The sequence below is a fragment of the Cataglyphis hispanica genome, chromosome 1 (genome assembly GCF_021464435.1).
Source record: "Cataglyphis hispanica isolate Lineage 1 chromosome 1, ULB_Chis1_1.0, whole genome shotgun sequence".
NCBI lineage: Eukaryota > Metazoa > Arthropoda > Insecta > Hymenoptera > Formicidae > Cataglyphis > Cataglyphis hispanica.
The window spans coordinates 5,703,186-5,727,353 of NC_065954.1; the positions used below are offsets into that span (position 1 = coordinate 5,703,186).

General features: G+C 38.0%; 1 protein-coding gene across 3 annotated transcripts in view; it reads right to left on the reverse strand.

The window, feature by feature from the left end:
- Nucleotides 1–24,168, reverse strand: part of LOC126849324 (teneurin-a) — a 420,000-nt gene that overhangs the window by 13,258 nt on the left and 382,574 nt on the right. For all 3 annotated transcript variants that reach the window (XM_050591054.1, XM_050591061.1, XM_050591069.1), the window contains 10 exons: nt 21,717–21,994; nt 15,303–15,422; nt 13,956–14,614; nt 13,652–13,865; nt 11,655–11,919; nt 10,491–10,621; nt 10,151–10,297; nt 9,577–9,784; nt 5,764–5,790; nt 1,226–1,345 (listed from right to left, as the gene is read on the reverse strand). In XM_050591054.1, coding sequence (XP_050447011.1) covers nt 1,226–1,345; nt 5,764–5,790; nt 9,577–9,784; nt 10,151–10,297; nt 10,491–10,621; nt 11,655–11,919; nt 13,652–13,865; nt 13,956–14,614; nt 15,303–15,422; nt 21,717–21,994 — 2,169 coding nt within the window. The remainder of the gene's footprint in view (nt 1–1,225; nt 1,346–5,763; nt 5,791–9,576; nt 9,785–10,150; nt 10,298–10,490; nt 10,622–11,654; nt 11,920–13,651; nt 13,866–13,955; nt 14,615–15,302; nt 15,423–21,716; nt 21,995–24,168) is intronic.

Genomic DNA, 24,168 nt, shown 5'->3' on the forward strand with positions numbered 1-24,168 from the left:
CGGGAGAGAATGCCTGAAACAAAATTTCGCAACGGTCGATATGCGAACACATCTCGACGACCGGTGCACCGAGAGCCACAAACTGAGCATGGTACATAGGTTTGCGCAGAGTAATTAGTAAGCTTTCGACATCATTAGCTTGGGCTTTGATGTGGTCTAGTATCCCAACTCCTCCGCTTTCCTGTTTCAGAATTATTCTCTCGCCAGAATTACTGTATGCCCTCCTCGCGTCTGATATAGTCGTTCCCGCACCGCCTACCTCCCCCTTTCATTACAATGCAGCCTTGATACTATCGCGCAGAACGTCCAGCTCTGGCTATACATGTCGTGCCCATCATGTGCAAATGCTAATACAACGACGACGATGACAACAATGATGAACAACACATGTATTCATCGCTGTAAATTGTAAACGGATATAGCAATAGAAACGGTAGGATGTAATTCTTTCTATGGATCTTTTCACTTAATGTATTATGATTTACTTTTGTTTTACTCAAGAATAATTAGTAATTAACAAATACGGATTTGAGGTACGTTCTTAAATGTCCTCAGAACGTGATGGTAAAGCATATATGTAATAATCTGGATTACGTTTGTGGTATCCATCATTTATGTTATGGATGTCCGTCATAATCGTGCATAAATCCCTCTTTCAAAACAATATTATGCTGCAGTAATAACTACATCAGCTTAAAATGTGAATTGCCTAATTGCCTCTACGTGTGTGTATGTATGTAATGAATTGAATTATTAATATAAATTTCCACTATCCATTACCATATCTATTAGGGGCAAACCAGAATGCACGTTTGAAATCATTTACATCACATTTATATACATTCATGTAATTATTCCAACTCAGGCATTTCGTCTGACATTTTAATTTACGCGTAATAAAATATTGGATTCTTTTTATGTATACTTAATATTAAGATGCGCACTACGTTAATCGATTAAAGATAATCAGTTTTTCAAAAAAATAATCTTAAATATCATTAATTATTAAAATTATGATTTAAGACTTTCTCACAAAGAACTTTAAATAAAACATATACAAGATCAATTTGGTATTCGTACATATTTTAATCCATCCATTAACCGTCATTTTATTATAGTTTTTATATCATATTTTAAGAAAAACTGATAGCTCTTTAACATATGTTTGTATAAATTGTTTGAAGCTAAATAACCGAATAATGTGTAAGTAGATTATTGATCTTACCATCCATCAGCTCTGGTCAAGGTAAATCCGAAGCGCGAGTCCCTGTCCACGGACACTCTGATGCCTACTATTCCGAGTCCTTGTTCGGTAACAACTTGGCCTCGCATCACCGCAACTCGACTGTTACAAATTATAGATATATCGGGGTCCACCGAAACCGGATCGTTTCGTCGACCCATTAATCCGCGCAATGCTGATTTAAAACGAAATATTCTCAGAATTTATATTTATTTACAATCGGAATGCAATTTAAATCGGTGCGCACGTTACAGCGAAGTTATGTATATATGTTCAGTTTTGCAAAGAAAAATCGTAAATTTTTTATTTAGCATTCTGTTGTAATATTGTTCGTATTATAAAAGCAGAATATTCCAGAAAATCATGTTACAAAATATTCAATAATATTATCATAACTTTATAATCAATTTTCATTCAAGGTTTTTTATTCATCAAAAAAATATCTTGATAATTTTAGATTTAATTGTTTCTCTAATTATATCAATACTTTTGCTTCTATAAGTTCTATGAAAGTTCGAATAATCTCATGATCAACTTTTCCGCGATCGCGCCGTGAGGAACAAAAAAAAGGGACACCGTTAAAATACCCATTTAGTGTCCGCCTAATTAATACGTAATGCGATCATACTACTCGGTCGATGGACAACCGGTGTCTTTACGCGACCGCGGACGCGAGCAATCGATTTCGCCTGTTAAATCAGCTTCCGCGGTCAACGGTTCAATGCGATCCAATATTCTCACTTCGCTGCCAATACAATCCGCAACTCCATTCGACCGACATTCGACGGCCGCGTTGCCACGTACAAGGGAAGCTAATGCCTCTGGCTGAATCGAGGAGCGATACAAATTGATTTTACAAATAGAACAATGCCGCGTAGGCAAGGGCTGGCACGAACGGGGGTACGGGCCAGGGAACAGGCGGCGGCAAGGGTGGCGGAGGTAGCGGAACACGCGCAGTGCGTCGACGATGCATTGTGCTCGCGAAAATCAGCATTTTCGATAGTGGCGGCGGCAGCGAGGCGGGAACATTCTTCTCGGCATTGACTTTAGGAATTTTTAGAGATTAGAAAAAAAGGGAAAAAAAATTAAGAAAAAGGCATAATATATATATATACTTCGTTCCGAGGGGGAAAAGAGGAAATGGAATAGGGATTTTCGTAGGGAAATTATCTCGTGAGAATAAAAGGCATGCAGTCTTGTTATATAGATACGTAATATAGGCGTGAGATTGTAATATAATAATAGATGTATTATGAACTTTAAAGGTGGGTTGGAGAGTGAAGATGTGAGGTGTAGAGGGGTAGAAGGTTGGATTCTCGGCGAGAGAAAGTTGGAATATTTGAAGCTGAATATTTTAAGCGATTCGTGTAGTGCTGAATATATGAGATCGATGTATAGGTACGTAGATAATATATATAATGTATATATAGAAATATATGCGACACACGCGCCGCGGTCGCATATGTGTATGCAGTTTGTTACATCGCTTGTTGGACCGGCCGGATGACGAATGTAACGCGGCATATGCGATACGGACGACGCGATCTCGAACCATGTAACAAACTATATACGCATTTATGCATTTAGTATGTATATATACACGTATATATATTATATTATATTAAATATAATATTATATAGTATATATATATCAGTCTCTAAGGGATTGCGTTTAGGGGCATATTTGTTCTTGGAGGATCGCGCGTATCCCCAACACTGCGAGTGACATCGATAATTGCATCATCATTAATAGATGGAACGCGGACGACCATTTTCAATTGTCGCGATTATCGTGCTCGCAGATTTTACAATCATCATGGATCGAAACCGGGATAATTTTGTCGCAGTTTATTTTAATGATTAGCTAAAAATGCCGGACATACAAGGTATACGTCTCATTTAAAATGACGTGAGACTACTTTATCCTTCTTTATAATTACTAATATAATATAATAAAATTTGTAAATGGTCTGAAAAGAAGCACTTATTTAAATTATCGAATGGACTAGTAAAAAATCAATAATGATCAGACATATGTTTCATAATAATACATGATTATGTTGATTCGATATAAAAATATATGTAACATATATTTTAAAAATATATATAATATATATATTTCAATTTTATAAGAATGAAGAGTAATTGGATTTTACACACAAAGTATTTTAAATTCCAAAATGCAAAAAAATTATATATTATTTTTCTCAAAGCGGCTTATATAATGCGCTTATCTTAAATACAAAAAGAAATTTATTTTTCGCCAATTGCTACATTTCTATTGTAACAAAAATATAATCGTAAATATCATTTCCCTAAATAATCAAAATGCAAAATCATTATTGCACCGATTTCGATCGTTAAATGTATTTCGATTGTTTCGAGTGACTTGAAGATCAAATTATGCCAGGCTGACGGACGCTGATCCTCCAAGTGCGGGCACAGCAAGGTGGCAGGCACAGTCGTCACTACTGTACGTCCAAACCCATAGTGAATGGTAAACAGAAAAAGAAAAACGGATGATCCTCAAATGCATTGAAATTTCTAAAGGCAATCGTAGTCAACCTATATGCAGATAACAATAAACGGAAGAAGAGAACGTACAACGCGCGTACCTAACGCTATAAAAATTATTAGATGCTCTGTGTTAATTTTTTTTTTCTTTTTTTGCGAACGGCGATATTACTCTTTTTTAACTTTTCGCGAGTCTTTCTCTCGACTTATCTGTCTTTTCTTATTCTCTCTCCACCTCCTTTTCATCGTTCTCACGCGAACGAGAACGTCGAGAACCGATCTCAGAGAAATACCAAGACGTACGAGAGATCGCGAATCAGTCGAAATAATCTCAGCAGATTAGAAAATATTCTTTGTTTTTAGTACTCCGCGCCAGAAAGAAAGTGGTATCGTTAATAGTAAGTAGAGGGAATCTCAGGATAGATGGATGGGTTAAAGCGGAGATTGTTGGATTTAGGTCTCGATTCTTTCGGTGGGTTTCGATCTCCTTGGATATTGGATAAAGACAGACACAGGGTGTTTGGTATCGGGCCATTGGCACATTTTAGACAGGTGATAATAGACGCAGACAAAGGACAAGGAGGGACGGTCCTTTAGGGTTCCTTATTTTGAACTGTACGGTGCCGATTAGCAATACTTGCCGATCCGTCGATAGATAGAACAGAAAGTGACATGTATACCTATTGAGTTATTATCTCAAATTCGTATATCGTATATATACATATGACAGAAAAAAAGAATAATAATAAAAAAAGAACGCAATAGTCGTTCACGCAAGAGGCGCGCAATAAGGTCAGCGTTCGTGTAAAATGCTAGGACGTTCACTATAAGACAAGTTCGACAGGATGTTACATAAAGTGCAAGCCTGGCAAACACAAACAACACAAGACCAGGTTTTGGTAAGTACACGACTCGTAACATACTATTATGTATATTAGTCATGGCTAACGCATCTAAGGGACAAGAAGACAAGACATAACAAAAAAGGGAGACAACAATCTGACGACATATCACAGATAACACAGAGACAATTCGTACGGTTGACTTTAATGTATACGTGAAGAGCTGTTGCCCATGGACAGATGCTCGGATGATGCGTACAAGCGTATATTCGTAAGTGAAATGGAAGATGGATATAGATAATGAGATTCTGTCATAATAGAAAGATAACGGACGTATAAAATCTTTAGGATTGTGATTAGCTCTAAAATGTTTGTTTCTTATACAATTTAACTTTACTCTTGATTTATTTCCGACATAAGTGTTATATAAACGAAAGAGTGTGTTCTACACAAAAAGGATTTTAAAAAAGTAGGTTACAGAATATTTGTTATAAATTCGATATCGATGCCAAAAGAGAGAGAGGATTGTTTCTCATTCGTATATTTTTTTTCGAAGTCCATAGCATTTTTATTTGTGCACGAACATATATTCTACTATTTTTATAAAAATATGGACGGAAATCTAACGAGAGATGCGCGCGCGCGGTGCTATCTCGAGCGGGATGAATCGCCGCAAAAACCGTTGACGGCTCATCTCCTGTACGTATCAACGCGAGCGTGGTCATGGGGCGCGAAAGTGAATAAAGATAGATAGATCAGACAGGTAGATAGAGGCTAAAATAGAGAGAGAAAGAGAAAGAGATAGAGCGGACGAAGTAGAGTGGTGGGGTGATGTCGGATGAAAAAGATGAGAGACAAATATAAGCAAAGTGTAATCAAACACTGGCGAAACGAAAATAGTCGTATAACGAGAAATGATAACAGGCTGTTATGTGGACGGCGTAAAGATAGGGAAGATAAGAAAGAAGAGATAGAGAAAAAGGAACGTTAAGAAAGTAATGAGACAGGCTAGAGGTTTGATATATAAATACAAACGTGTTACATATTAATGGGTCATACGAAAGACATGTAAGATGAATGTACGAGCGAAACGAGCAATAGATGATACTTTGTTTTTTTCTTTTGGATAATGAACGATTAGCGAGAGCTTGAGCTGCAACTTACCGCGGTGTAAAGGAACTCCAGAACGTACTACGTGTGGGAAAAACCAACGAGAAGAAAGGGCGTTACCACGGTCACAGAACCCGCGTTTGCGGGCAAAAAACGGATGCGCGTGCACAGCATTGCGCGAGCAATCGTCTTCTTTCGAGCAATTGCCCTCGAACGGGCTATTCTTTTACTTTTGCGAACGCGATCGCGTTAATTATTTTCCCGTGATCTGGGACCAGACGGGCGCGTCCGGCTTTTTTTCGTCTCCGGCTCCGTTCCGGTACCGGCTGGACCGACACGGAGACTTCGCGAGTGCTCCTCGCAATGTTCCGCACGCCATTACAGAAACAATAGACGTAGACACACACTAATCAAGCGTACCCATCACACACGCGATCCTTCCAGTCACGCAACATGAACGCAGTCACTCTCGGACTCATTCAACATAGAGTGGTATACAATGTGACAGACACAAGTTGGAAACTACGCAACGTACACACATATGTATATAATGATATGTAGGGCCCGGAAATACACCGGCGGAATAACCGGTTGTATATTAATACGCGGCGTCATTTCGGCCAGGATGGCGACCCTTTCACCTCATGACGTCGTCCTTAGCGCGGACACCCCGATGCAGCGACCGAGGGAAACTCTTATCAGTTCGGTCTAATCAAGGTCAAAGGGATCGCCCGGACTGACAACGAGAGGAGATTCCATCGGCGTCGATCTAGGGTCCAGGCCTATGGGACGGGCCTCGAATATTGATTACCTTGTCCGAGCAAACTTAGTGTCAGTCTGAATATTAGATTCACAGTAGAGCGCTTGTATCTGTCAGCATCTTTCATTTTTATGAGCGAAATACGTTTTAAAAATTATGTTAATGTAAATAATTTTTCGAAAAAGATATGATCTAATGAATATATATGTATATATGTATATATATATATATATATATATATATATATATATATATATATATTCTAATAATGAAATAATAATGTTGAATGCCCGTGAAATTTAGGAATCTTGGAGAGAAGATAGTACGTGTATGTGCGAAATTGAAAACGGCAATATTAAATCTAGTAATGGAATATTTCAAACGTATTTCAAAGGTATTTAAATTTTAGTAAAACTATCTAAATTTTAATAAATCTATTAAAAAATTCTTCCCAAAAAGAATTAACAATTGCATTTGTTAAAATTCTTTTAAATAAATAAATCTTTTTAAAAGATAAATATTGAAGAATTGGCTACAATGCTCGGAATAGTAATCAATATTCCAGCATTACGAGACGAACAGGCAATGAATGGAAAATAATATTTCAAATGTTCGATTTCTGAAACTCTTCAACGATAACATGAACCATATTATACGCACTGTATACAAAGTTTCGTGAAGCAAAAAGAAGAAGACGGTACGAGAAATTTCAAACTTGTGTCTACCATATCTAGAAATACTTTTACGAGTGGGCGAGTCACGGCGCTTGTGCTCTTTGACATCGATAGCTCTCTGCACAGACTTTCACAGATAATTGCAAATTCTCGTTAAGGGAGTTTTGATCTCTGCCTGTCTGACTCAACCATTCGTACGCTTTATCTATGAACTCCTTTGTTGTAATCGCTTAACGAATGGCCAGATTATTGGTGTCGGAAAGCAATTTTGAAAATGTATCTCTGTCCTTTTTTATATACGAGTTAGTTGTATTGCGCGCAGGCCGAGTACTGTTATACTTTATAACGAGAACGAACAGTGCCTAGAGTACATTAACGCGTGAAAAATGAATTAACTAATAAGATAATACAAAAGCAAGTCTCTCTAGCATATTCTCGTTATGCAGACTTTCGTCGTTCAGTCCGTAGGCAAAACGGAGCCTTTTTTTCGGTCTTCGGCTGTAGGGTGATTTGTAATCTGGTGGTGGTAAAGGGCTACACACAGAGGATAAACACTAGACAAAATACACGATTCCTCCGAAATGCCTTCGCGACATCTTCCAATTAAGCCGCATATGTATCAATAATTATTTCTCCAATGCCGAACAAAGGAACACTTGAAAAAATTTATCCGATCAAAAAATAATTAATTTATGTGAAGATAAATTCTTTATAAAATATATTTAATTTGTATCCTTTTATATATAAGTGAGAAAGTATAAAATTCTCTTCATCTTTTCTGTATATCTTTCAACTGACTTGATGTATAAAATATAAAGTTATATGTATATTCGTAAAAAAAATATAGCAATTGTTTAGAAATATATCTAATGCACACAAATTTTAAATATTTAATAATAATTTTTTATAATTATCAATGAATAATATTTTCTTGCACATTAATGTATAAAGATAAAGACAAATGTCATCAATTGCACACATATATAATATATATAGTTACTTATTTATTTATTTTATCAACGTAACTCTTGTTACTAATTATTCTCGATTATGTATTAGAATAAGAGATTAGCAAAAAACCTTTGATTGGCAATGGTTTCGAAGTAATTATTGATATAATTGGCATTCGGAGGGGGGAGAGAGGTGAAACACTAGGAAAATGATGGTTAGGGGATTACAGGGTGTCACCCACCGGGGGCTCTCTTGATATTTCAGCTGTCACGGATGTGGATTCATGACGATTCGATCAAATTTTTGTAGCGTTCAATGGCCGGTCACGATGGGGGAACATCAATTTAGTAAATAATTAATCGCTGCATATATATATATATATATATATATCCATCCATTTGGAAAATATTCGCGACGTGTAGCGTTCGTGAACCAATAGTTTCGACGTGTGACGTGTTTAATCAACAAAATATTATTTATTGTGTTCATAAAATAACGATATCAATGGAATTATGGCGGTTACTAAATTTATGAACTCGCATCTGATGCTCACACAATCATTTTTTTGTTTATTTTCATTCTCGCTCTGTTTTAAAGCAAAGTATTAATATGCAAATTCTTTCATATTATTTGATTTGCTATTTTGCGCGGCTCTTTTATATAATATTCGCAGTATTTGTTAAATATATATCTCGCAAATGTGAAATTTATGTGTTATGTCTCTACAATAATTTATGATAAAATTGAAAACACATCATATCCACGTATTCAAAGCTGAAAATATATTTTAATTAACTTTGTTCCGTTCACGCGAAATTATTGGTGCGCATTTGTTGTGTACACATATTCAAGAGGATCATGTAAGAGAAAAGTATAATAAATATGAGAAAATATGTACCCCCCATCGTAAACTGTTACCACAGATTGAAACGCGCAAGTTACATAATTGTATTCATAACTCGATATTGCGTGCAGCGTGACGCGATATATTGTATTTTCGCGCATTAAATTCGTCAGTCCTGTAAATTGCAATTTGGACATTAATAACGCTTTTTAGAAGATTCACTATACATTGCGATGGCAAATTCACGGCGTGCCGTATCAAAAGGAACAAAAGTGTTCAACCAAACACGATGATACGCGTGTTTCTGGCTAACGATAAAAACGAGAAAAGTAATGCGCGGTCGTATGAAAATCGTAAAAAGGCCAAACTATGACACGCAGCTATGCTATTTTATCTTCATTAAATGTTATATGTACAACGTTTACGATCGACCGAGTCATTGCCATGTTTACATTTCTCCAAAATATTAATGAAAAAAACACCGCGCAATTGTCTGATTGCGAAAAGTCTGCCGGGAATGTTTGAAAGAATGGCGATTTCTCGGTCGCTCAAACGTTATTCTCACTTATGAAAGTAAGAGACTAAAGCGAATTCTAATTCGAGTTTTAGTTTGTCCAAGTGGAAATGATCGATCTTACCTTTCCGTGTACTCGTCCATGTGGGCGTAGCTCTGCACGCTGTTCTCTTCGACGAGGAATTTGACTCGTTGATAGAAGGATGCCGTAACACTGGGCGGTTGTTTTCGAAGAAGAACGTCCACAGGATTATTACTAGCAAGGCACATGATATGTTCTGAACAAGCGTCGTGCGAGCAGCACTCGCTGTCAGAGCAGTCCATCATGCCATCTGAGAAAGGCGATCTGTTAGATATCCGTTCGGGCGCATCTTGTTTTTGATATAGATTCTATTTTTTAAATAAATTCTATTTCCTGCATTTTTATTTCTGGAGAACTCAAAAATTAGAAGAATAAAATAATTAAAAAAAATAAGACATTTATAAGAATAATAGTAATTTGCTCACACTTGTGTGCTTATTCGATATCTTAACGCTATATTAGCCTGTTGTAGTAATATTTACCGTAGCAATGTATTATTTCAGTAAATTTTCTTTCAAACTTTATAAGAAAAATATTCATTAAACATGGATAAATAATGATATGCCGTTAATCACCGACAACTTGAGAAATGATTGACATTACTTTATGGGCTTACCTTCGTCATTGTCAACGTAATCATTACATTCCAATTCAAGTCGTATGCTGCAATCTCTACCGGCCCATCCGGTCGAACATTCGCAACTATATTCGCCGTCCTGTAAGGTGCACAGTCCGTGGCGACTGCATCCATTTTCGCATCCGGCTATTTAAAAACAAAAACAGTTGTTGTTTTCTCCAATAATTAGACTTGCAATAATTAGAATTAACTAAGTTAATTCATATCACGCTACAAAAGTATTTTCGTATCAGAAAATTTATTATCGATTGTAAAATGTATGCTCGAGCAAAGTAAAACACTGCTACTTGTTCAAGACATAATTTGCTACTTTACATACGTAATGTGCAATGTCTTCCGTTCCATCCTTGACTGCATACGCAGGTTCCATTTTTGCACTGGCCATGTTCAGCGCAACGTGCATCGCACGGTTTTTGATCGCATTTCGTTCCGGTCCAATCGTCATGGCATCTGCAAGTATAAGTATGTCCACGTAGAGAAACGATTCGGTTTTATTACGTTAATCGCGCCGGTTATTCTGAAAAGTTACGCAAATGTTTCTAACAGGATTTGTTATGTTAAATGGAAGTATCGTTGAACGTAAAATCATTTCTCGCCGTTTATAGCGACTGCAATAAAAAATGCGAGTTTGAACCGAGTTCCGAAGTTGTTCTGCCGTCGTACGGAACTTTTTGCACTTAGAGCCTCTTTTACGCCAACTCTCGGGGATGGGACAGGAGGGATAGACGAGAGGCGTCAGCTTTAGAATATGAGAAAGGAGAGATCCTCTCCCGCGTCCTTGATTCTGACAAAGGAAAGTAGGAAGAGACGGTCCTTCGAGTTGTGATAAGTTGGCGTCGCGTAAGACAGAGCCTTTTTCTCGCAATTTTTCACCTTTTTAGCCTCAACTTTTGTGCCCGCGATCACGACGAGCAATTTACTCATTTTTAGGCCATTCTTCGCCCACATCTATTCCACGATATTTCAACGTCCCGACAAAACCTTACTCTTTCTCCCTTCCTCGATTCGTGTGAGTAAATTACTATTAAATTCTCACGACATGTTTCTCTCGTGCATTCGTCGTTGAAAACTTTACGACGTTACGCAGTCTTCGACGTGACATTAGACGATAATCTATTTCAGTCGTAAAAGTTGCAAAAAGCTCGCACATCATACTCTATGAAGCATGGAGCGCGCGTAAATGGCCGCCACGTCCGCACAATTCCGCAAATCCCCCGCATTAAACAATGATCTCGCACAAGGTGCGGGCGTCACATGGGAGAGAAGGAATCGAGGTCGCGTGGAGAATTCCTTTAATCCGAGAAAAACGACCGGGCGTCGGGACACGTGTTACTTTTCTCGTTCAATCCCGGCGAGCGGCTACTAGCCGTTTGCGCACGGCTAACCTAGTTCCGGAATCCCGGTCGCAACGCCCACGGAGGGCCCATAAAGGACGCCGATATATAAAGGACGATGTATGTGAACGGATCATGTGTATACTGACTTGCAGCGACCCTGCTCGCAGGATCCGTGAGGTCCGCAGTCCAGACCGCAACTCGGCTGTGAGCAATCGACCCCGGTCCAATGCTCCTCGCAAACGCAGGCCGCAGATTCGAGGTCATACGTGCCGTGATCGGAACAGCCGGGCAAACACTGGTATACCTGCTGATCGACCTGATTGCACCGCTCGCCCTGCCAGCCGGCCTTGCAGTAACACTTGCCAGAGACACAGGCGCCGTGGCCACTGCAGTTCGGATCGGAACAGTCGGCTGGAAGTTAAAAGAGAGCGGATCAAGCGCGTGATGAAATCGAGTTTTTCAACGGTTCGGTGCAATTCAGAATCTTCGCGTTAAAGTATAAACTTCTCGTTTGAGAGCGCGCGACCCCCCCTCTCTCCGGCATATCCCTTCAGTTATCAGTCCTTCCCCGTTCTCTGCCTGCTCGTCACGCCCGGGCGCCGCTGATTGCGTCCATGGCGTGGACGAATGGACCAACTTTTTAAATTATGGCATCGGAACAATTGCATTATTCCCGCGGATCCCACCTGCCCCGGGGAAATTATGAAACTTAATTCCAGAGCGTCCTCGGCGCGGCGGCCTTGCATCCGTGCCGCGTTATATGTATATACGCGGGATGCAAGAGATGAGAAAAATTCCTGGCGGATTCTTCTTACATTATGTATGCACAACGTTAATCGAATGGGATCATAGATTTGTTCGCTTTCATTAAAACCTGGCAGGTACATTCACCGTTATACGAAACGCAGGAAATTGGGCGTTGAAGTATGATATCATTAAGCGTATTTAATGATATATCTACAGAATGTTTTTTTCTAAAATGAGCTCCGTTTAGTTTTTAAAAATGTTAGAACATCACTTCTCTGTCACGAGCAATAAAAGAAGAAGTGATTTTAAAATGATTTCAATTGAAAATAAAACCTCATAATCGTTATAGAAATATAATATATAGAGTGCTTTGATAAAGTTTTTTAAAAAGAAATAGATTCACCTTTTTTTATGAATAGATTCAACAAATTTTACAAACTTTGCCTGTTAGTTTTCATTTACTATCGCATTGCGACTGATGCAAATCCGTTTCGCTCTTTAAATTTATTGTTCCTACAATTGGAGTTGACATATTCCACTGACGTGAAATTAATACCGTTTTCGTCTACGTTTAGGAAAAAGCGACGAGTGAACGGATCTCTAACGAGGACCGTGAGAATGTCAGAGACGAAGCGTCTCGTACCCGGCGAATAATCTCGTCATTTATATCGTATGTCATTCAGTCTCGGAAGTTCCGAGAATGCGAAATTATAAAGTATCGAACGCAGCTGCGTATCTCACACAGCATGAGCGCGCACGCGCGTTTGTCGCGTATTATTCAAATTTTCACAAAACAATATGAAACTAATTGTCGCGTTGAATTGGCACGGCTTGACCCATATGTAAATTTAGAGAACTCCGCGTGCATTAATTATGGGTTGTACACAGGCCGGACTATGTTCTCCACCGGGGACTTTGCATTACTGATATCTTGAATCTCCCCGGATAGAGAACCAGGATGTACGCTTGAATTATGGGAAAGTTAATGGTGTTGTGACAAACATGAAGAAATAACGCACCGAAACAGAAGTAGATGTTCGAGGTAAATGTTCCCGCCGGCAACTTCCGCTAAGCCGTTTTTAGAGCTAAAATACGCGCACGTTTGCACTGCAACGTCATCGCTCGCAAATCGCGCTTGAATAATATTTTCAAACGAATCTCGATGAAATAAAATCTGCCGTGCTCGATATTTTTTTAATCTTTCTTTCTTTTCCATCTATGTAAAAATTCAAAAGTAAAGTAAACAATTTAAAATTTCTGAATACATGTTGAAATTTTCATTAGATGCGTTTATTAAATCTAGCATTTTTATTATTGCATATATATATTATATATATATATATATATATATATATATATATATATATATGTATGTATGTATGTATTGTTAACTTACGTTCGTCGCAAAAGGCGCCCTTCCAGCCAGGATTACAGACGCAGGATCCTCTAACGCATTGACCATGCTGATTACAATCAGGAACTTGACAGTCACCTAACGGTATGTCACATTCGGCACCTTTCCAACCCTCCTCGCAGTGACACATGCCACCGCCGTATTGTCCATGGGAGGAACATAAAACCGGACATACACTTTTGCTGCAATCAGCACCCTGGAACAATCGCAAGATTTCGTGTTCTATAATGCAGTAATATACATATGATTAGATAATACATTTATGAGTTATTTCGTGAAGACATACCTGATAACCATCTATACAGTCGCACTTGCCAAGGTAACATGATCCACGTCCGGAACAGTCATTAAGACAGGTAGTGGAGACTCCCTCCGCTTCCGTTACGACTAAAGTGACCTTGTAAGGCTGCAGTTCGTCGTTGTAGACAGACAGGAACCAGTCACCGGTGTCGAAATACTGTAGCAAACTGACGTTGACCATTAACGGCTCCACGATAGTTCTCTTGATGAGCACGTGTTGGTAGGACGTGGCTGGTTGCGCCGCATGCTCCGCGTGTACATCTTGCGAGCTACCGGACTGCATAAAACTGACGGCCTCGGCAGTCACGTCCCTCTTTAGTCTGTGAACTACCCTGCCACCCTTCACGAACTCCACAAAGTCGTATTGCGTGACGCTCGGCGCGACGTTCCGCCTGCCGTACACGGCGAAATTCGCGCCCCACGGCAAAGTCAAATTCAGCCTGATGAACGCCGGCTGCTTGTTGCGAAACTCGGTGTTCCAAAAGTGGTATGGTGGAATGATGGCGGAATGGGCGACGTTGTAGGCCTGAAGCTCCAGCACGGCCGGCCATTGTTGCGCAGATTGCTGGATCTGCGGATCGCTCTGCTGATCGCCGGCGCTATCTGCAGCGCTGGAATGTTCCGCTGTGCTCGTCGGTAGAGATTCTGTGAAAAAGAAATGTAGGGATGTGATGACATATTAAATAATACAATGAAATAATTCATCGAAATAATTCATCGAAAATCATTTTAAAAAATTTATGAAATTATATTTAATTTAATATTTTATTGCTTTATCATAATAGCATTTTTATACTTTTATGTAAAAAAAAATTTTATTTCTCTGACTTATACCACCATATGATTGATAACTATGTATTTCTATACAGAGATTTATTGAACAAATAAGCAACTAAAAAGGCAAATTATAATTTTATTTCTTAATACGTGCGGTATTAGCCTCTTGGAAAAATATTTTTTTATTGAAAAAATTTAACATTAAAAAAATTTAGACAAACACTTAAATCTAGACAAGTATTTACGTTATTTTTTTATGTGGTATTACATGTTGCTTTGTTCCAAATCTATCAGTTTATCTTCATATCAAGCGCGTTATGCATAATTCGTATAACTCAACTGCTCAATTATCCTTCTGAATTGGTGCAGCTCGTAGTGTGAAATCTTTATAGCGGATGACATTTGGATGCGTAATGATATAGTCTTCACTAAGGATATTATATCGATGGAACGTTCATCCACTCGCGCTTCCCAAAAGCAATTACCGTATGACGCTGTACGCGAGAGTATTTACATCATGCAGAGTAGATGCAAATTAATACCGCTCGATATTTACCTTCTGTGGGTATCTGCGTGGATATCGAATCGTGAATGTGTGCGTTTTCGTGAGTGACAGCCTTGATATCTTGAACCAGAATGCAGTTAGTACTGTCTATTGGGCGCATAGAACTCACTGCTGGAAAATAAACAGAGCATCTACCTTAAGATGAGAGTTTATGTTTGTGGTTTAATATTATAAAATTTTCCCTGTATATTTATATTTATAATTCAATATTTATAATTGTTACATAACAATATAAAATATTTAGCATTAATTATTATTATTATCATGATTAGTTACTATTATTATTATTATTATTATTATTATTATTTGAGAATGCAACATTTGACCATTAATATTCAAAAAGTTATTGCATATTATTAAAAATAATTAAATATTAGATATAATTAAATTTGCGTTTTCTATGCTTTAACGTATACATATAATGTGTTAAATATGTTCTCGCCTTTGAAGAGAAAGAGAGTTTTTTTTTAGGCAATTATGCCTAAATTCATATATCACGTGCTAGAGAGCGTTCACAGAAAATTTTAATAGCTTTGAGAACGAAAAAAATCCATGTATGCAGGCCTTGCAGACAATAGCGCATAGATACGTTATATTTGTAATATACGATATTCCGAGCAAAATAGCATTGCTATGTGACGCTTTTATAGCGTCAGGAATCAGAAACGGCTTTACTGGAATGTCTGGGAGCAGCCTAATGGGTTCATAAATTCGAACAATCGCTTTCGAATTACGTTGGTGCACTAGATTTTCCATGACAAGTCGACTTTTTTGCTCGAGTAGCTTTTAAAGCAAAGTATCCCCGCGTAATAAAGATCTTCGATGTACCATCTTACGGTTTGAATCACATGCTGCATCACATGCATGATGTTGAATTATCAAGAATTTCGGGCAAATGCATACTGTAATATTTTATTGTCTACTTTCTTTACAAGCTTTAACAAAATACTATTAATGTTTAATTTACTTTTTTTTATGTCCAAAATAATTATCATTTATAATTTTAATAGACATCAAAGGTTTTTAGTATCAGCTAACTCAATATTCAATCTTATGTTGATAGTCTATAACTCAAGTTATCTCTGCAGTTTTATCTCAAGTTTCGAGCCATTTATATTAATGTTTTCTGAGCGATAAGTGCAAGTTCGTTGAATTTATAAACGCCATGATAAATTCGGCAATAAAACCCTTATCCATGGCAGGATATTGCGGTTTAATTAATTATCTGTCTCGTGCGCTGCGAGCGTCACGAATTAATTACGCGGTTTAACGAGAGTTTTTAAAAAGGGGCAGGACCTCGCAACGCAGCCCCGCAACTAACGACCTCTTGGCTTATCAACGCAACAAAACAGCGATAACGCATAATTGAATTCGCGTGTTATTGCCGCGCGGCTGATTTGACAAATAGCGATTCGCCGATACACTCGGCGCTTGATATTTAATGGACGCGTTTTCGCCTACCGCGATTTATTGTATCGCGGATTGTATAAGCTTTCTGTCCCAATAATAGCACTCATTATCGCGCACGCTCATGCGCTATTTCTAGTGGAATCGGTATTGTGATTGTTATTATTCTTCTACAGCTTCCCTATACACTACACACACAAAAGTGGGAAAATATCGCTTCAAATATATATTCGATATCATAAATAATCGTATCACAGCAATTATTAAGCTTTTATAAAATAATAAAATATCAGTTAAAATTTAATATTTTAATATATGCAAATTTACATTTAATCTACCAAATAGTTTTCGCAATAATGTCAAACTTGTTTTTCACCATAGAAAAGTTTACCATACAGGCAATAGTCCTTTCTTTGAGGTAAAGGAAGCTACGCGATATACGTGAGGAGATGAACACATATGTAAAAGTTTTTATATACATTTGCGTTTTCACGCAAACCAATACGAAAAAACGTGCACACATATACGCACGTCAGCTCGAAGATAGGCGAAATGACCGGAAAAGAGCGACTATTCCTTCGGGATCGACGTTGCCTGGCCGCTATGTAACTATCACTGAAATTGAGTTGCAGTGAACTGTGAATGACCTTATTTCGCGTATATGCCAGTCAGCATTGCATCGTTTTCGTTCCTGCTTCATGTCATCATAGCTCAGCAGTTCAACTTTCTACGTATCATATCATACATACCGGGTATCTAAAAAGTCGTGCACTGAGGCTTTGAAAAATCAAACATCCAATATTAAATTAAGAAAGAATAATTTAACATGCAAGATGTATACAGGTTTTCTGTCAAATAAATCTTTAGTAATATAACCGTGCATTTCTTGCTTAATATTCAAAATAAATAATAATACTTTTTAATATTTTAATATATTATAAGTGTACAGAATTTTAAAATCTTTAATGTTGAAAATTCGAAATAACAGTTAGCAAATTTTATTTAATAATTAATTTGTTCAATTTGTATTTAGTATTTCTAAATAATCTATATACTCTAGATCAAGAGACCATCAAGTTTTAGTGATGAGTTACAGGAAATTTAAAATGGCTGTAATGCAAGTTGTGGAAGGGTTTGCGCTACTGTCTACCCCTCTTTGCGGGGATAAAAAGAACGAGCGCAATTGTGAAGGACAGCGGGCACGTTCGCAGAGCGCGCAAAGGAACAACTTTTTCAATTATATACTCCCGGATCGATAGAGCGATTCATTCCCGAGAATGATTCCCGGATTATCGTAGGATTATCCCGCCGCCGCTACCCCCGTCGGTCCGTTCCACCGCCCACTTCCGCTCGCGTACGTTATAATGAAATGTTTACAATCGATCCGTCTACCCTTTCGTTCCGATCCGCCGAAGCGTGAGTCCAGACACGACAGCGTTATCGAGCCGCCTACACAATGTCGCTATTATTGACGAGTTAACTACTAATGGCGTTGCAATAATGTAATATGTTTTTTTCACAGAGAAAATAAATGAATGGATCAAACTATAGTTTTCTAATAACAGGCATTTCGTTCAAAATGAAAAGCTGTTCTAACATTGTGTGTGTATATGCGAATTTCGATAATTATTAATCACAATTAAAGAATTTAACAAACCGAGTCTCAAAAATAACGCTCTAAAGATAAAATACTTATCATTGAAATAAATGAGAAACAGTTATAATTTGCGAATAAATGCATATATTAAAAAATAGCATATTGTTCTCTATTTTTATTTTAGATTCAAGTACACGAGAGTAAGAATAATTGTCACGAGGGCGGTTTTATTATCCAAACGAAATCATGAAAAGAATTTGTATTGCAAGTAATTTGTCGCAAAACAATTTTAGTTCTAAAGATCACGAATGAACAAGCAAATATACATCAAATTACCGAAAAGCAAAGCAATTCGCGTGCATACAAACTCCATGCGTTCTGAAGCAAGGTAAAGAGAATGAAATCGAAAAGAAAGGGTTCGCTTGCTGTATGCGTGTGTGTATGCGTGTCCGCGTGTATGCGCGCGGTAAGAGAGTAAACGGATCTGCATGTGATCGTACCAAAGAGGTACGAGGGATGGAAGGGGATAACGCAAGGTTGGCGCTGTTGGGGTAGTTTGGATGCAGTAGCAAACAGGCAGATTGGATTCCAGACTCGATTTACTGGAATGTAGAAATAACAGCTGGCGAGCAGTCTTCTCGAGGCCGAGAACCGACTTTGCAATCTTCCTTCGTCCCCTTTCTCCTTCTGCGCCGTACAGGAGAAAGAAGAAGGATATGAACGGAGTTTGGGGAGAAAAGGATAGAGTATAAGAGAGCGTAGGCGGACAGAGAATGTTATATCGCGGGACACAATGCGGACCCAGCTATCCTCGTATCCTTCCCTTCTCCCGCTAAATCTTCTTAGTCCGTGTGACCTCGGATGATAAAGTCTAATACGTCTGCGAGACGGACCTTGACCGTCATTTGGATTTTCGGATTTCTCGCGGAATGCAAAAACGCGATTTGTATGGCGGCAAGAGAGAAGGAAATAGGTTCTTCTGTAGCGTGCTGATAACAGGCAGGCATTAATTTCCTTAATCGGACCCGGCACACCATGAAGATGCAGCGATTTTCAACCCCGTCCGCGCGTATCTTTAACCTCGCACTTCGTTGGCTCCTACATTAGCATAACAGACCTGGCGAAGTCATTTTCTAAGTCCTTTTTGCAGCAATAATATCCTAACGTAGAACCGAGATGGGTATATTCTTTTAACGTTGGTCTTAACAACATGGATAACGAGAATGATTTGTCTTGTCACGAGTTCGTTAATAGAACCAACTATAACAAACGGCATGAATGCCGTGTTTAACTTTAGTAAGATTTCATCTATGCATACATCGTAAGATTACGCTGTAAATTATTTACGTAACAAATAATTTGTCAATATTAGTCATCGGGTGTACCGAGGTCGTGCGCTGTTAGTTGCAGCAGAGCTATCGATTTGTGCGTCGAGTAGGCCATTGCCCCGCGAAATGCTCGATTCGTTCAGCAAAGATACATATTCATAATCTCTGATAATTTGTCTTATTTTTTAATGAGTATATAATTAAGCTTAAAATTTTTGAAATCAATGATACTTGAAAATGATAAAGATACATTTTATTATTGTATTGTTGTCTGACAATCAGATAAAATTTTTTTTGTTGAGAACCGCTGCTAGATGCATCATTAGTGGATATATGTATATAAAGGCGTGCTATTGATTCATATATATCAATGTATTCACTTCTTCCTCACGCCCCTTCGATACGCTATACGGTTTGTAGTTTGAGAACATGAGCATTATGGGTAAAACATACGTATCCCATGCCATCGAAACGCTTCCTTTCTCACTATCGACGGGTAATATTTTTGCCTCTCCCTAACTGGACGGAGCCAACCACTTCGTGTTAAATGAACCATTACGTTAGCAATGTTACGGTTGTAGCTCCTCACAGAAGATCCGGACTTCTGTTGTTGAACAGTATTTAATTTTCTCGAAGGCGACATATATCCTCGTTTACATTATCTCATTTAATTGCGTTGCTCGCTACGCAAATTCCGAGGATTTTGTTCTAAAAATGTGATAATATAATAATTGGTTTTTTTAGTTTTTCTAAAAGCCGCGCGTACCACCTCTATATTATTTTACTCGAAAATAAACTCTATTCTGCGGATATGATAATAATAATAATTGGGTAGAGGAAGTTGAATTTGAAATTAAAAGCAAATTAATTTTATTAAAAGCAAAAATAAAAAAATATGTTCATAAATTGTTACTTTTATTACTGTATTTCTTCATTAGGTAAAAAATTTCTTTGACATATTTATAACTGAAACATCATGGAAATAATGTCTTTCGTGCTGCATTTTGGAACTTTATAACGGTCCAGCAATATCCCTTTGTAACAAACGTTTCAACGCAACGCAAAATAAAATGGACTCGCGTGTTTTATAACCCGAAGCTGCTTCTGTCGCAAAGAAACACCGTAAACGTCAACCGTAAAATAATGCTGTTGCGGCAATGTTACATGCACCGTCATTGCAAGAAAAATGTCAATGTGTATCGTAGGTACACAGTGCGTTTTGCGGGCGCACATAGTACCGTTACAATGTGAAATATTTCAGATAGTTTACTCTTTTTCAAATTCAATTGAATCTTTTGTGCTTTTTTTATTAATTTCGTATTTTGTTCACTTGGCCGTCTGTTTATTAAATTTTACATACGTTATCTAAATTCAATATTTGAATAAAAAAAACTTTTATTTTAGCACATCGAAAATTGCTTTATATTAAAAAATTTTCCGTTTTCTTATATTGTTTCTTTATAAGTTGAACAAAAATATACATTACGCGCATTCTGATATTTGCAAGTCTCATTTAGTCATGATTTACACGATTACGCGAAATTCGTCATGCCTTTACGCGGAATGTTATAGTGTCAGTCATATATGTATAATCCCTCACCGCATATAGGAATTAGCATGGTACAGTAATGCCGACGTTCCGATGGATTTTAGCATTAGGTGGGTTGGGTTAGTCGTAACCAGATTTGCAAGTTAATAATGAATTATTGTACCGTGAATTTCGGGTCAGCCAGCAATAGAATTGTGTGGACCATCCGCCGGCGTATTACGATTCGGACGTGCGCTTTGGGACTAATAAAAACGGCTCACTCAAATTTACGCCGAGGTAAATATTATTTATGAAATCGTTGTATTAAATGGCCCCTCGCTATCGTATATTACAAATACACAAATTTGACTATATCTTTTAGACAGTTTATTCTGATCATTAATCTAATCAAATATTTGTTCGATTCAAAATTAATTGTATATAGAGAATACAGCAAAGTTACATGGATCGAATTAAACTTTGCGGGGTAAACATCATTTTAATGTTATAAGCAGAATTTTAATGTTATAAGCATAATTACTTACCAGCAAAGTAAGCCAGCATCGCCGTAAGAGCCACGGCCAAGAGGATCAGAGCAATTGAGAAGCATTTCCAAGAGCATCTATGCTGACAACGTTTATCGATGTGAAAACGCGACGGCGAATACGGAGAATAGTGCGGCATCGCTGCGGCGCGAAGTGGAAAACCTGGCATCACCATAGCTTGGCCTTGAGCGCCTACTGTAGCGGTACCGCCATTTCCGGCACCACCTAAACCACCACCCAGAGAACCCACCGTTACCTGCTGTTGCGGTGGCGGAAGCCTGAAACAGTAAGCAATAATCGATGTTATTAAAGTCTGAGATATAACATAAAAGTTATGTCACACACGATTACGTCTCATCTACGTTTAAATTAGAAATTGTTCACGGCTCCTCAATGATTCGATAGACGCATTAATAACTATGACTCGAGTTATTAAATATGATGACAAATTGTTTACATGATTGTAAAGGATCGCAAATCAGAATATAGTCGACATCGATTAGTATCTCCCATATATATCTCATTTATCGCTGATTATTAGTTAAATTCATGCCGATATGTATTGGTGTGTCGGGTAATAAATGGGAGGGTTGATTGCATATACTCTAACCGATCGCTTGATCCGGAGCGTTGCTCCAAGGGCGATATGTACGACCGATAAATCGACGGATGTATCTGTTTTGGCACACGTGTGCTTGCGGAGGCGGCGAGGTACATGAACTATGGTATCGGCGATGTGCGTTCAGGGATGCAGATAACGCATCATCCCCGGAGCTTATAAAAGATGCAGATGCCACCATTAAGCTCGACATTGACGGGCCGCGTGTGCGTATCGTTGCACGAGACCCACGGGCTTTCGGAAAATGTCGTTCACGTGGGTGACAAGGTTAAGACCCTTAGCCGTCGGACCCGTGTCAAGGATTTTATTTTCATCATCGACAATATTTATCTTCGTCCCCTCATCGAGAGACCGGGGGGGATCAGCGCGGTCGAAGCCGGCCGAATGAAGAGCCAACGTCGAAACAGGGATTTAATATGGTGCTTAGGATAAATATAGTTTTCCGATAATCATGCGAACTCATGAATAGCATTATGCGCACGCCATAATGTATGACTCGCTCCGCCGTGGCCTGAAATCCCCCCAAGAATAACTCGATTGACAGTACGTTTGGTAGGGACGAGAGATATAAAGGGAAGAGCGAAGAGGGAGGACTAAAGCGACCAAAAAAAGGAAACAAGCGGGAAGTTAACAATGCGCCGCGACGCCAATATTGGATTTTCCGCTTAAAAATTCACATTGTATAAAGCCTCTGAATACAGGCTCGGCTGGTTAAATCGAATACTTACGAAATCTTTTTCAAATTGGTTTTACACGGGTTCGACGAGAAAGCAGTCAGAGCATTGGACTTAATCTCAAACTCATCGCCTTAAGATAACGTTTCACTTTCATGATATATAGACGAAGTGATTTAAAGAGACTTAAAGAAAAATATTTCCGGGATATAATACACATGGTATATGTATATTGATCGAAAGGCGGGTTTTTCTTTTTTTTAATTACATTTATTAAATAAATAAACTCTTTCTTTACTTATCAAAATCCAGCAGAATCAAAATCAAATTGTTTAACAATTTTTTCTTGCTATATAATTGCAAAAAAAAAAGACTACATTTGCTCATCTTTAATCGGGTTTAACAACATCCGTAGATCTGAGATTGGCCAATCACAGGAATTCCATTTCTCAGAGAAAAGGCTGTGTGATTAACCAGTTTTAAAACTACGAATGTTATTAAACTCGATTAAAGATGACATGTAAACGTAGTCATTAATAATTCAAGAATAGCGATTTAAAAATTTTCACTCTCTTATAAATTGTAATTTTTATCGCTCCAAACTCAGAAAAACTTAACTGACGCATTTTTAACAAAAATGATGAATTTACGAACGAAGATTTTAAATATAAACTAAGACAGAGATATCTTTTCAAAGTTCGGAAAGATGAGCGTTTTCCTTCCCCTTGAAGAAATCGTTAAGATGTGTCGTGTGCCTCGCGCAATTTATAAGTTGCTTAACAAATCCAGTCCGACAAATACCATAAATAATCGCGCTTAGATCCCGACGCGATCCTATAAACGTCTGCTCATATTTCCCGGAGCAGGAAGCAATCAGACACGACATGAAAAAATATCACTGGCAGGAGCCCGCCGTTCTTACGCGGCGGCGCAGAAAAAAAATAGAAGATATGCGAGAGAAGAAATCTCGCGCAATAAATATTACTTTTTCCATGGGATCATTAATTTAGGAATAGAGCCCGAGGTATAAAATTCATTTTTACTAAAAGTATCAGCATGCTCGACATTTGACAAAAATCGTGAAGAAAAAAGCTTAATGGCGAAATAATGGAGGTTTTTTTCAAAGCTGGAAAATAGCCAAAGATGGCCTTATTTGAAC